At 43.9% G+C, this 13,166-nt stretch overlaps 1 protein-coding gene across 2 annotated transcripts in view; it reads left to right on the forward strand.

The window, feature by feature from the left end:
• Positions 1-4,184, forward strand: part of GRIK4 (glutamate receptor, ionotropic, kainate 4) — a 432,235-nt gene extending 428,051 nt beyond the window's left edge. For both annotated transcript variants that reach the window (XM_011926979.1, XM_011926978.1), the window contains exon 20: positions 1,302-4,184. In XM_011926979.1, the coding sequence (XP_011782369.1) occupies positions 1,302-1,658 (357 nt within the window). In that variant the 3' untranslated portion in view covers positions 1,659-4,184. The remainder of the gene's footprint in view (positions 1-1,301) is intronic.
• Positions 4,185-13,166: the final 8,982 nt, after the last annotated feature.

Consider the following 13,166-nt stretch of genomic DNA (forward strand, 5'->3'; position numbering starts at 1 on the left):
CTAAGAAGTACAAAAATTAGCTGGGTGTGGTGGCGCGTGCCTGTAATCCCAGCTACTGGAGAGGCTGAGGCAGGAGAATCACTTGAACCCAGGAGGTGGAGGTTGCAGTGAGCTGAGATCGCACCACTGCACTCCAGCCTAGGCGACAGAGCAAGATTCTGTCTAAACAAACAAACAACAACAAAAAAAAATACAGGCCCATCAGTATTCTCTCTTTTTTTTTTGAGATAGAGTCTCACTGTTGCCCAGGCTGGAGTGGAGTGCAGTGCAGTGGCACGACCTCAGCTCACTGCAACCTCCACCTCCCGGCTTTATGTGATTTTCCCCACTCAGCCTCCTGAGTAGCTGGGATTACAGGCACACACCACCACACCCAGCTAATTTTTGTGGTTTTAGTAGAGACAGGGTTTCACCATGTTGGTCAGGCTGGTCTCGAACTCCTGACCTCAAGTGATCCGCCTAGCTCGGCCTTCCAAAGTGCTGGGATTACAGGTGTGAGCCACTGTGCCCAGCCCTCTCCTGTATTCTTCATCCACAGTTCTGAAACCTAAAAAGCTGGGAGAGTTCCAAGTTCCTTGTAAGTTTGATGCAAATGCACTCAGTGGTGACTTCGCTTGACTGATGTTTGTGGCCTTTATCACACTCACACGGTGTGAGTGTACATACATATTGCTACAGGAATATTAGTGGGTTTGCATTCAAGTCTGCCCCAGACCCACTGGGTGTGACACATACTATACTGTTTGTGCATTGTATTACCTTCCTCTTGTTTTTGTCATCGTGAGGATACATCCATCTCCAGCTATAACCGGTTGGCTAAAAGAAACAGGAATCTTCAGCCTAAGGAACAGAATGTTCATAGAGACATGGTGGCCTTTTCAGATACTTGAGAGACTTACATGTGGTGGAGGAATTATTTATTTAGTAGGCTTCAAGGTCCAAATTTAGCTGGGATCAATGAATGAAAATTTCAGGGACAGAAATTGTTAGCTGGGTAAAAGGAAGCAGTATTTAATGGAAATGTGCAAAAAAAAAAAAAAAAGGAGATCATTGTCTTTGAAGGTGTTCATCAAAGATTGGAGACCAGCTGGTGGGGCTCTTGAATATTATGGTATGGAGGGTGTTTGGACATTAAATGGGAGTGGAGTGAGGAGATGGACTGAAAGGCCTTTATTAACTTCATACCTAAGATGACACGATTCTGTGACCGCTGTCCCCCTCATCCCCCATCCCAGCGAACTAGCAGGGGACCCGCGGTGGCTGGTTGAGAGGCTGGGCCCTGACCTCCCTCTCTCCTCCAGGTGTCCGTCTGCCAGGAGATGGTGACCGAGCTGCGCAGTATCATCCTGTGTCAGGACAGTATCCACCCCCGCCGGCGGCGCGCCGGAGTCCCGCCGCCCCGGCCCCCCATACCCGAGGAGCGCCGGCCCCGGGGCACGGCGACGCTCAGCAACGGGAAGCTGTGCGGGGCAGGGGAGCCCGACCAGCTCGCGCAGAGACTGGCGCAGGAGGCCGCCCTGGTGGCCCGCGGCTGCACGCACATCCGCGTCTGCCCCGAGTGCCGCCGCTTCCAGGGCCTGCGGGCACGGCCGTCGCCTGCCCGCAGCGAGGAGAGCCTGGAGTGGGAGAAGACCACCAACAGCAGCGAGCCCGAGTAGTCCCGGCGGCCACAGGACGCGCGGAGGCCGGGCGGGCGGGGCAGGAGGGGCGGGGCGGGCGCTGCTGTCAGCCGCGAGCCGGGACTTGTACAGCGTCGACACCTCTCCGGATTTCGGAGCCAGTCACTTTTCCAAAAGATCAAGGAGGCTGACGCCCCAGCCAGAGACCGCGCCCGGTCAGGCAGCGGGGTCCACCCGGAGACGCTGCACCCAAGTGGCAAAGGACGGCCCTCCCTCCTGGGCACAAAGACACATCTTCTCCCAGCGGGCCTTTCCCTCTCGCCAAAATAACAGCGTGTAGGGTGGGGGGTCCCTACCCAGACCAGTCCAATGAATTGGTGGAATCATCAGCTGAATTCCCCCTAGTCAGAGGTCAATGTACCCTCCGTCTAGTTCTTACAGAAAAAAAGAATTAAACAGGGAAGTTTTTCTTTTCTGGATTTGTATATTTTTGTTAATGTTCTTTTCCCTTTCCTCCTCTCCTTTTCTTCTTTGTCATCTTCTCAGTTCTGTTAATTTGTTTTGTGTGTTTTGGAGGGGGAGGCTGGGTTAGGGAATAGAAGCCTAAATAATCCCCATTTCTTCTTCCTGAATTTTGGGATATTGCGTTACCAGTGCATCCGATTTCAGGTGCTTAACTCTCTGTATGGTGATTGGGGGCCTGCAGGAGCACAAGAGAAGGGGTCTCGGGAAGAGTCAGATGGAGAGTCTCGAAAGCATTGAAGTAAAGTTTTAGATGCCAAAAAGCAATTAACTCATCGTATACTCAGAGAGACCTTGAAACGCCTGGGATGTCAAGGGTTAATCTGTCTTTTCTTTCCCTTTCTCTTTCTGACTTTCACTATTACTGTGTTTGATTTGATCTTTTTGTGAATGTAGTCTCTGAAGACAGGGGAGGAGAACAGAATGCACAAAGTATCCTAGGACTTCGTTTAAGGAGCGGAAAGAGTAGACAGAATTTTCCCATACCATGGCCTTGGCTTCCCGTGGAACATGCTGTTCACAGAGGAGGAAGGACCGGGCCACCCCGTTGGTATGGTGCATACTTTGTCAACTGCATCTCTTTTCAACCAAACTCAGTGGCTGCCTATGAAGCCAGACCCCCCCAAGACTATCATGGATTGGGTAGTTTCTTGCTACTTAGATGTGAGACCTGGGTGCAAGTGTACGTGTGTGTATGTGTGCGCGCGTGTGCGTGTGTGTATTTATTCAATAGAAAGACTTAAAGTAATCAAGAATTTGCTAGGTTCCTGGGAGAGAGGTGGAGTCTCCTAGTCAATACACAGTCCTGGGAACCAGGAACTCCTGAGTCCTAACCTCAGCTTGAGCAGTAGCCCCCCACCTTGTATGACTTTAGGTAAAGCATTTAACTTCTGTTCCATCCACCAAATAGGAGTTACTGATGCTGTCCAGGTTACCAGGTGACTGCTAGTGACTGCTCTCCATGTGAGAAGTTTGCAGAGTCCAGAGCACACATGTGATGGGAGGGGTGAGGCTTTCTGCAGCTGCTTGACCTTTGCTTGACTTCACCAATTAGGAGTTTCACGCAGAGAGTTCTCATTTGCTGATGGAAACCAAATTCTATGCAATTTCCGATTGTAAACTTAGCAAATTAAGAGAGAGAGAAACAAACAGCCACTACCACCACCTGCACCTCCACCACCGCTGCCAACACCTTGAATGGAATTGTCCTCACTTTTGTTGCTGTTGCAAATGTACTAAAATAAAGACATCTTTGGAAGATGACGAGCTTAATTCATGTTTTTGCCATTTGGGTTGGTCGGCATCCTCTTTATGCCAGGACAATTAGTTAGGGCTGCCGTCCTGGGGGCCAAATGGTACCCTGATTATTCCTGTGAGGGATACTCATTTTGTCCTCACCTGACCTCACTCATGAATTTGAATCCTTTATCTTTTTTCTCTTTAACCATCAAATGGCAACAGGCTGTGCAAGACACTTGGGTCTTTTTTTAAACCTTGCCTTGATCCTCGTGGAGAAACATGGATTTGGTGGGAAGGGCACCCGAAGGCCAGCTAACAATAGACCCCAATGGTGCCACTCTGCTCCAACCTGCAGCTCCATCTCATGCTTCTGACAACGTGGTTCCTACTGTCAGATCACATTTGGGGCGGGAAGGGTGGTTTTTTAAAAAAACTCGTTTTTATGAGGAGGCTATCTTGATCAATAGCAAACTTTTTTTAATGGATTAGTGAAATAAATGTCCCTATGCATCATTTATAGTCTGTTTCTTTCTCCGTGTGGAATCAAGATAAGACTGCCAGCACTAGATGGTTTCTGTTAGCTGCTGAGACAAGGGCCGCACCTCGCTCAAGCTGGTGGGTGAATTTGCAACCAGCTAGTACTCTTCCTTGGTTTGTCTCCACTTTTTATCTGTTGGTTGTTGGCTTTCTTTTCCATTCTGTATTTTCTATCTGACTCTGTATACTGTATAAAGCAGTTTTTTCTTGTCTGTTTATCTTTCTTCAACTGGAATATTTACAATAAAACAGAAACAAACCCTGAAATGTTAGTGATGGATGAAAGCTGTTTGGGTTTAGAAAGTATGGTTTAGTGTGTCTAATATCCAGGTACTAGACTTGCAAAGCAAATAAAATCATAAACGCACTCTGTGTCTTCCCCTCCACCTGCCCTCTCTCTCTCCCACTCTCCACCTCCCTCTCTACTCCCCCACCCGCTTTGGCTCTTTGTTCAGATCCCAGAAAAGTCTAGGTGGCTTCTTTCAATTTTTAGTCCTAGGAGCCAGAGCCAATCTGCCCCCCATCCCCAAAAACGGATACATATGTTAATGAAGTTCAGGATTCCTAGGGTTTTGTCTTCCTAAATGCACTTTCACAGAATAGTCATCTATTGATACCTAGGGTAACTCTAGTCAGATATCACCCCAGATTCCACTGGGAGCTTGAAGATTACATCAATTAAAATATAATACTTTGCTTTATTTCTTTTAATTGCTTTGCAGGGCCCCAACCGTCACAAGATCTCTACCTCAGAAACCAGGTAGAGTGTAAGGTGAGCATGGAGAGGGCCGAAAATCTTTTGGCTTCCTCTAATCCACTGCTCATATGAGAATATTCTTCCTGGGAACATGCCAGCCAGCTCTCTTATTGGTTAGGTGAGACTGAAATATCATGATAACCAATCTACCTGGGGCCACTCTGTGAAAGTTTCTTAGTTTTGGATTCCAAGGAGTTTAATTTTCTTTTGGAATCCAAGGGGGAACTTCCCCATGGTGTAGGAGTCAAGTACACAAGGCCAGAAAAGGGCTGGGGCATTTCAGAAACACCAGATTGGTGGTTTGAGAGAAGCTTGAGAGACCGTTTGTGGCCCTCCCACCAACGGGATGTTCACAGCAAGGTGAAACAGTCTGGAAATGATAAGGGAGATTTGAGTGCCTGACTAGTTGTCAGCTCTCTTGGGGTAATAACAGGCCTGTTTGGAAAATTCAGAGAAGGAATCCTTTCGTAAAGATTTTGCTTATAGCTAATGCTTCCTATGGGATCTTCTCAAAGAGAAATTAAAGCGCCATGAGTAATTCCTTTGCCTTTCCGGGAATGGTGACTTTCTCCCCACAGGCGACTCCCCACAGTGGCCAAACAGAGAGTGCCCTCAGGAGCTGACAACCTGCCCATCCTAAGGTTTGCCTCAAAGGCTGGGGACAGTATGCTCTCCTAAGAATTTTCCCACAGGGGAAAAAGTTGTTACTGGGTATGGCTTTCAAAGGAAAAAAAAATCCAAATTTTACAGCCTACATGGTCAACAAGCTTGTTGTAATTTGAGGGCAATCAAGCAAGAGAAATTCCACCACTACTGTTAGAACATTATCATTCAAGTTTTATGAATTTCATACTAATTTCCAAATCTGGAGAGTGAATGAAACAAATACAAATGTTAGCATTTGACAAACAGCAGAAGTAATGCTGAGATCAAGAAAGAAAGAAGTCTACGAAGGCAATGAAGTAAAAACTAAGCTCTCTACCAGAAGTGGCAGAAAATTGAGGCCCCAAGAAGGGTCATACAAAAATTCAGCATATACTATATCTGTAGGTTAACTAAGCATATGCATATAAATATTTCAGCCACCAGGATTTGCATGTCACAATGCATGTCAGTGCATTGTGACTGATAGGTGTAGCAACTGAGGGCTTGATCCTATTTACAAGTTAGACTAGACAGATGGTGGATTACAAATCCCTGTATCATCTGTATTTAGGGTAAAAGATCCTCGTGTAGAAAATTAGCTAAAGATCCTGCCCACTCTTCAGTATTTCTTGTCCCAATCAAATGTTGTTTCTTGGTTGTCAGAGAACAATGGCACTTTTCCATAGATTGGTAAGTGACCTGGAGAGGGTATTACCTAGCACCCCGCACCACATTAGATTTTGCCAGAAATAAGACATAGAAGCAGTGATCTACACTCTGCTTGAAGGACAAAACTAACCTTACCTGTAAGAAACGGAAAAAATATCACACAAAATATAACAATAAAAGTGCTAGAGTGTGTGGTTTGGAATACTAACCATGTAGAAATTCAGAGGAGCTCAAGATTCTAAGTAGTTGAAAAAGCAAAGGAAGGTTGGGTGGAGGAAGCAGGACTGTTTGCGTGTTTGGGTTGTTAATTAATTTTTTTTTTTATGTCTGGGAATGAGATCTTGCTCATTGCCCTTGGAGTGAAATATGGTTAATTCATGTTGATGAATTCAGCACCACTGTGATAAAAGATAGTTTGTTATAGCTGTTGTTTTGTTTTTACCCACCGCATCCTTTTTAGAGGAATTCTGGCTTTTAAACGATGCTTCTTTCTGTTTGCTGCCAACGCTAGAGATTCTCACCACTGTCTCATCCCTTCGTTTCTTTAAATTGTATTAGTGGAATTAGCTGCAGATACAAACAGCCTAGCCCTACAGAATACAGAAAGGCTAACTGAAACAAGCAATGAAACTGTCTGAAGTGGATTGGGAGCTCTTTTTAGAAAAAAAGGTCAAAGATTTTTAAAATTGAAGGGAAGGAGTAAGAAAACAGGACCGAAGGTGTGGAGCCAGTGTAAAAATTAATACAGAACCAAACGTCCAAATTTCTGCTGTACAGGAACATTTAGAACTGTCTTCCTTTTCAGTCCATTTAACCATCCTGTTAGTCACAGCACAAGGAGTCTACCTGGAAAGGTATTCTCCTTGGATTGTTCTGATTAGCTTCTTAGTAGCTTTTCCATTAAAAATAATAAAATGTAACTTCCATTTCCATCATCTGTAATCCTATAGCACCGAGTGGGCTACAAAAGCATTTTAAATCACTAAGATTGTTCAAATGTGAAGGTCAACGGAGAGAAGTCACAAACAGGTGGACAGCACAGGCTGTCATTACCAGGAGACTGTGTGCCCTCAAGCTCAGGTGGTGACAGAACTTGATAACCCGCTTACAGAGGATCAGATGAGAAATAGTTCAGTATAGAGAGACTTGAAGTTATTTTTCTTTGCTGATTTTTCCCTTATATAAACTAAGCTGGTGTGTATGTGTAGTAATTTAGCACAAACCTACAGGTTCCTGCCAGAGTGTGTGTGTGTGTGTGTGTGTGGTGTATGGGTGTGTATATGGGATGTGAGTATGTGATGTGTGTGCATGAGAGTATGTAGCAGTTTAGCATAGACCTACAGGTTCCTGCCACTGTATATGTGCGACATGTATATGAGTGTGGGGTAGCATATGTGTGTGTGTGGTGTGTGGATGTGTATATGTGTGTGTGACAGGTGAATGTGTGGTGTGCAAGTGTATGTATGAGTGTCAGGGTGTGTGTGGTGTGTGTGTGAGTGTGGTGTAGGGTGTGTGGGGGGTTTGTGGGTGTATATATGTGTGTGTGTCCTGTCTGAGAGTGTGGGATGTGTAACAGTTTAGAGTAGACCTACAGGTTCCTGTCACTGTATGTGTGCGTGTGGGGTCGAGGTGTGGGGTGTGTGGGGGTGTATTCGTGTGGTGTGTGGGTATGTATATGTGTGTGAGTGGTGGTGTGGTGTGTGTAGAAGTTTAGCACAGACCTACAGGTTCCTCTCAGTGTGTGAGTGTAGGGTGTGTGTGTGGTGTGGGTGTGTATATGTGTGTGTGATGTATGTGTGTAGCAGCTTAGCAGAGACATATGGGTTCCTGTCTGTGGGTGTAGTGTGTGTGCACCAAGTGGATGTGTATATGTGTAAGTGTGTAACGTGTATGTGACAGAGTGTGTGGTGTGTGTGTGTAGCAGTTTAGCACAGACTTTCTGGCTCCCGTGACTGTGTGTGTTGTGTGTGTGTGTGTGTGTGTGTGTGTGTGTGTGTGTGTAGCAGGTTCCTGTCCGTGCCCCTAATGTTCCTTTCAAAAGACAGAAGACTTTCCCCATTATTGCTTCAGTCTTTCTCCGTGCTTCTAGGTAACACTGCTGGCTTTAGTCTTCTGGCTTTGGAGGCTTAGTTCTCACTGAATGGTCTTTGATGTAATTTATTTCTAAGCTGAACGCATATGTAGATGCATGAGGTAAAAGGTGTTTTTCCACATTCCCAGATGAGTGATAAGATGCCTGAGCTGACTTCTTAAAACTTATTCCCACTCTACCTCCATCAGCTGCAAAAGAAAGTTCCTCTAGCATTAGTAAGTGACTAGAAAAAAGTGTCGTGCCGATAGTGTGATAGAACACAGCCAGAAAGAACCAGAGCAGTGCAGGCCGGCTTTCATTTACACTCCATTCTTATCAATAACCTCATCATTTTAAGCAGAAAATCATTTTCAAAAAGCTCAGACAATGAAATTGTTCAAATTTGAGTGGTTGAATTGGCCAATAAAGTACAGAATTCAGAAACATTCTTAGGCAGCCCATCTCTTGTTTTGAATAAAACAGCAAATTTGTTAAAGCTGTCATTATTTTCAGAGGATTCAAAGGTCTCCCCGATTGGGCCCCTGCTGATCTTTCAACCTTCTCCCGACACTTCTTACCTCCCTTCCACCCCACACAGCCGTCAAACTGTATCCCCCAGTGCCCCATATTGACCCTCCGCATCCCATGTTGTGGGCCTTTGCTCTGGAAGTTGCCAGCTCCTGGAATGCCCTTCCCATTCATCTCTACACTGCCAAAGCCTACCCATATTTCAGATCTAGCTTAAATACCACCTCCCTTTTGAAGTCTTCATTGATCCCCATCACCAAGGGAGTAAACAACAACCTCTCCCTCTCCTGAACATTCTCAACCCTTTTTTTTTAACGACCCTTATCACCTGCTACGTTAAATTATATGTGACACATATGCTGGCCCCCTTACTCCCAGCTACCAGAGTGAGGTCTTTAAAGTGTAGAGAAAATCCTTTTTCCATCTTTTATCTTTCACAGTGCATAGGATTCCTGGCACATATTTGGTTTCCATGAATGAATGCATGAATGAATGAGGCAAATTCAACTGAGAGCAAATGCACATAAAAATGCAGCAGGTGTGAAACTGAGTGGCAGGGATATGCTAATACACCTTTGATTTAAAGCAACCCTGCAAAGAACTACTTAATAATTTATACCAGACAAAAATATGACTTCATTTACTTTACTGGGCATGAACCTAGTGGGGAGAGAGTTGATAATATGTGTAGAGTGGTTCAGAGTTGGTTCCAAACAGTAGGTATGAGGGAATGTTTTCTTCCTACCTCCTGCATGCCTTCTATACAGGTTAGAAGAATTCAGCCTTCCAACTCCCAAGCCAGCTTTGAAAAAATCAATCAGCCTTCTCCCTTCTCTCTTCATTATCCTCAAAAAGTGATCTGTGCTCCAAAATAAAATTACCAAAACTTGGCTACTGGGCTATCCGTTTTCCTGTAAGTCCAGCAAGGTGGTGCTTGCTCAGAACAGATGCAGTCTTCTTGACCAAAATCATCAAAATCAATCTATGTTTCCTCCTCAGTTGCCAGGAAAACAGACACATTTCCCCTTGGTGGTTTGCTTTTAAAATGTGAAACATCATCATGGTTTGAAGGGCAACAAATTATAGCTCTGGCATTTAGAGTGATTACCATATTGGGAAGTCTGGCCAGTTTTGACGACTTTAGAAAAATGCTGCAATTTTTCTAAGTGTTAGTGTTTGGCTTGAAAAAAAAACTACAACAAAAAAAAGGAGAGACACTGAGGGAAGGAACCAGCATTTCTCCAGGATCTCCTACCTGTCAAAAACATTTATTTAATCCTTGTGATAGCCCCATGAATTAAACGTTATTTTCAGGAGAGAAAATGAAGATTTCTGGAAGTGAAATGACATGCCCAGAGTGCCACAGTTAGTGAAAAAGCTTCAAGATGAAGGGCAAAGATTAGAGCCCCATTCTCTGTTTCCATTTCCAGGATATCTTTTATTGCATCACATCACCTGATCCCAGAAAGGAGAAAACCCAGGCAAGGTTCCAAATATGCTTGATTTTTTGAGAGCTAGGACTCTTGCTTTTTGTTGTTGAAGCAGACAAATCACTTTGATTCTGTAATGTTTTTCACCCCTAATCTTTTACAGTAGTTTTTGAAACAACCTGCTTCCATAAATGCTCAGAAATCATCAGTGATGCTAAATATACAACTTAAGAGATGGCATTTGGCTGGTCGCGGTGGCTCACCTGTAATCCCAAACTTTGGGAGGCCAAGGCGGGCAGATTGCTCGAGTCCAGGAGTTCAAGACCAGCCTGGACAACATGGCAAAACCCTGTCTCTACAAAAAAAAAAAAAAAAAAAAAAAAAAAAACACACAAAAATACAAAAATTAGTCAGGCCTGGTGGTGTGCACCTGTAGTCCCAGCTACTTGGGGGGCTATGGTAGGAGGATTGCTTGAACCCAGGAGGCAGAGGTTGCAGTGAGCCAAGATCATGTCACTGCACTCCAGCCTGGGTGACAGAGTAAGACCTTCTCTCCAAAAAACAAACAAAAATAACGGACTTTTACTAGAAGAACAGTTTTTACTAGGTTCTCTGACAATGTTTGTTCTTATTATTAATAGCAATGAAGGTTTATGGTTTTATTTATTTATTTATTTATTTATTTTTTAAGACAGAGTCTCACTCTGTCACCCAGGCTGGAGTGCTGTGGCCGGATCTCAGCTCACTGCAAGCTCCGCCTCCCAGGTTCACACCATTCTCCTGCCTCAGCCTCCCGGGTAGCTGGGACTACAGGCGCCGCCACCTCGCCCGGCTAGTTTTTTGTATTTTTTAGTAGAGACAGGGTTTCACCGTGTTAGCCAGGATGGTCTCGATCTCCTGACCTCGTGATCCGCCCGTCTCGGCCTCCCAAAGTGCTGGGATTACAGGCTTGAGCCACCGCGCCCGGCCAGGTTTACGGTTTTAGTATAGCACACACCAACTAGCCAGGAAGCCAGGACAGTCGTTCAGTTGACATAAGCTACCAGCTGCTCTGGTTTTTCTTCCAGAAAGAAAGCAATGTTCAGTGAGCAGACATAAAAATCTAGTTGAGGAAAATTGTATTAGGCCCTTAGAGGTCTAGAAGTTTGCCACCCAGATTGGTAAACCAGAAGGACCCTCCCACAGTCAGTGCACCAATTTGGTTTATTTCCCTACCATTAGGACCATACCCAAGCCATCGAGACTACAAAGGTAATCTATCAATTGAAATCCATAAAACTTTATTAAATGCTACATTTGAATTGGTGGGGAAGGAGAGAGCTTTGTGGGTACGGCTGAGAGCTATGAAGATGGATGAAGCCATGTGGAAAAGGTGATAGACTTTTTCTTCTCTGTAGCCCCTAGAACTAATGGTGCATATTGCTGAGATAGAGAATAACGATCAATGAAAGAAAAAACCTTTAAACAAAGTAACAAGCTCCTTATCACTGTAAGATGTGAGTTAATGTTCTCAGAGATAGCTTAACACATTAAGAATATCAGAGATTATTTTATTTTGTGAGAGGTCAGACTAGGTGACCTGTTATTATGATGATCATATAAGAGTAGTATAATAACACTAATAGCTGCTATATTTTATCAAGTATTTAATAATTTCCAGATGAGGTACTCTGTTTTATATATATATTATTTTAATATTCATAGCAGGTAGATAGTATTTTCCTTATGTTACAGAAAAGAAGAATATGTCACTTGGTCAGCATCAATGTTGAAGTCAGTGGTGGAATTAGGATTTGAATACAGCTGCCTGTCTCAAAAGGCTCTTTTTCAGTAAAAGTCTTTTCCAACCCACGCTGGACATCTTATGATTATCAGGCCATGGGGCCTGCCTTCAGACTACCATTTAAAACAGGAGACAAAGTACCAATATGTGCCATGTAAGAGAGGAGACAAACTATAGTGCAAGGGGAAAATAATATGTAAAACAAAAACATTGTCTCATTGAAGAGACTGGAAACACAGAAAACCATAGAAGAGATTTCTTTAATAATGAAAGATATGACTACAAGAGGCATAACAGCAAATTAATCAACTAACAAACTTGATATTCAACAAGTATTTATTATATAGCCCAAAAAATGTTCCTTCCACACCTACTATGTCCACATTTCTGTCCTAGGCACTGAAGGATACAGAAAGCAAGGCCCAGTGGAAGAAAGTCACTTTCTGGATGACTCATTAGGCCCTGAATCTTAATTTGCTTTTTTGACATTTTTGTTATATGTTGTATTGGTACTCAATTTATACTTTGAGGGTTTTTTTCCACTAAATAAAGTAATACTCATACATTACAGAAAATTTAGAAAATCCAAAAAGTAGAAGAAACAGAATACCCCAAATGCATTACCTAAAAACACTATTGACATTTTTTCTTCTAGTCATTTTTTTTCTTTTTTTTGAGACGGAGTCTCCCTCTGTTGCCCAGGCTGGAGTGCAGCGGCACGATCTCGGCTCACTGCAAGCTCTGCCTCCCGCGTTCACGCCATTCTCCTGCCTCAGCCTCCTAGGTAGCTGGGACTACAGGCATCCACCACCACACCATACTAATTTTTTGTATTTTTAGTAGAGATGCGGTTTCACCGTGTTAGCCAGGATGGTCTCGATCTCCTGACCTCGTGATCCGCCTGCCTCACCCTCCCAAAGTGCTGGGATTACAGGCGTGAGCCACTGCGCCCAGCTCTTCTAGTCATTTTTATGTGTTTTTGAGTCGTTGTGTTCTTACTGCAGACTAGTGCATTATTATCTTTCAATGTACATCAAGCTTATCCAACAAGATTGTGCGCTACTGGAGGCAGAAATTAGGGAGCACACTTCTCTGGAGCCCCTGGAGCACAGAGACACAAACTTTGCACAATGCTCTCAGTGCAGCAGGTGCTGGAATAATGAATGGATTGATCACTCATTCATTTATCAATTAATAAATGAGTGAACACAAAAAATATGAAAACAAATTTCTTGCCCTTGAGGCATTTACAATCTGTTTTGAAAGTCAAGTTTATTTGTGCAGCCTTCTAACCCGAGACAATGTGTGATTAAATGCTGAATAGTAGTTGTGAGATACTCCTTAGAAAGAAGTGGTATGTGGTGAG

This window comes from Colobus angolensis, unplaced genomic scaffold (assembly GCF_000951035.1).
Source record: "Colobus angolensis palliatus isolate OR3802 unplaced genomic scaffold, Cang.pa_1.0 Scaffold7, whole genome shotgun sequence".
NCBI lineage: Eukaryota > Metazoa > Chordata > Mammalia > Primates > Cercopithecidae > Colobus > Colobus angolensis.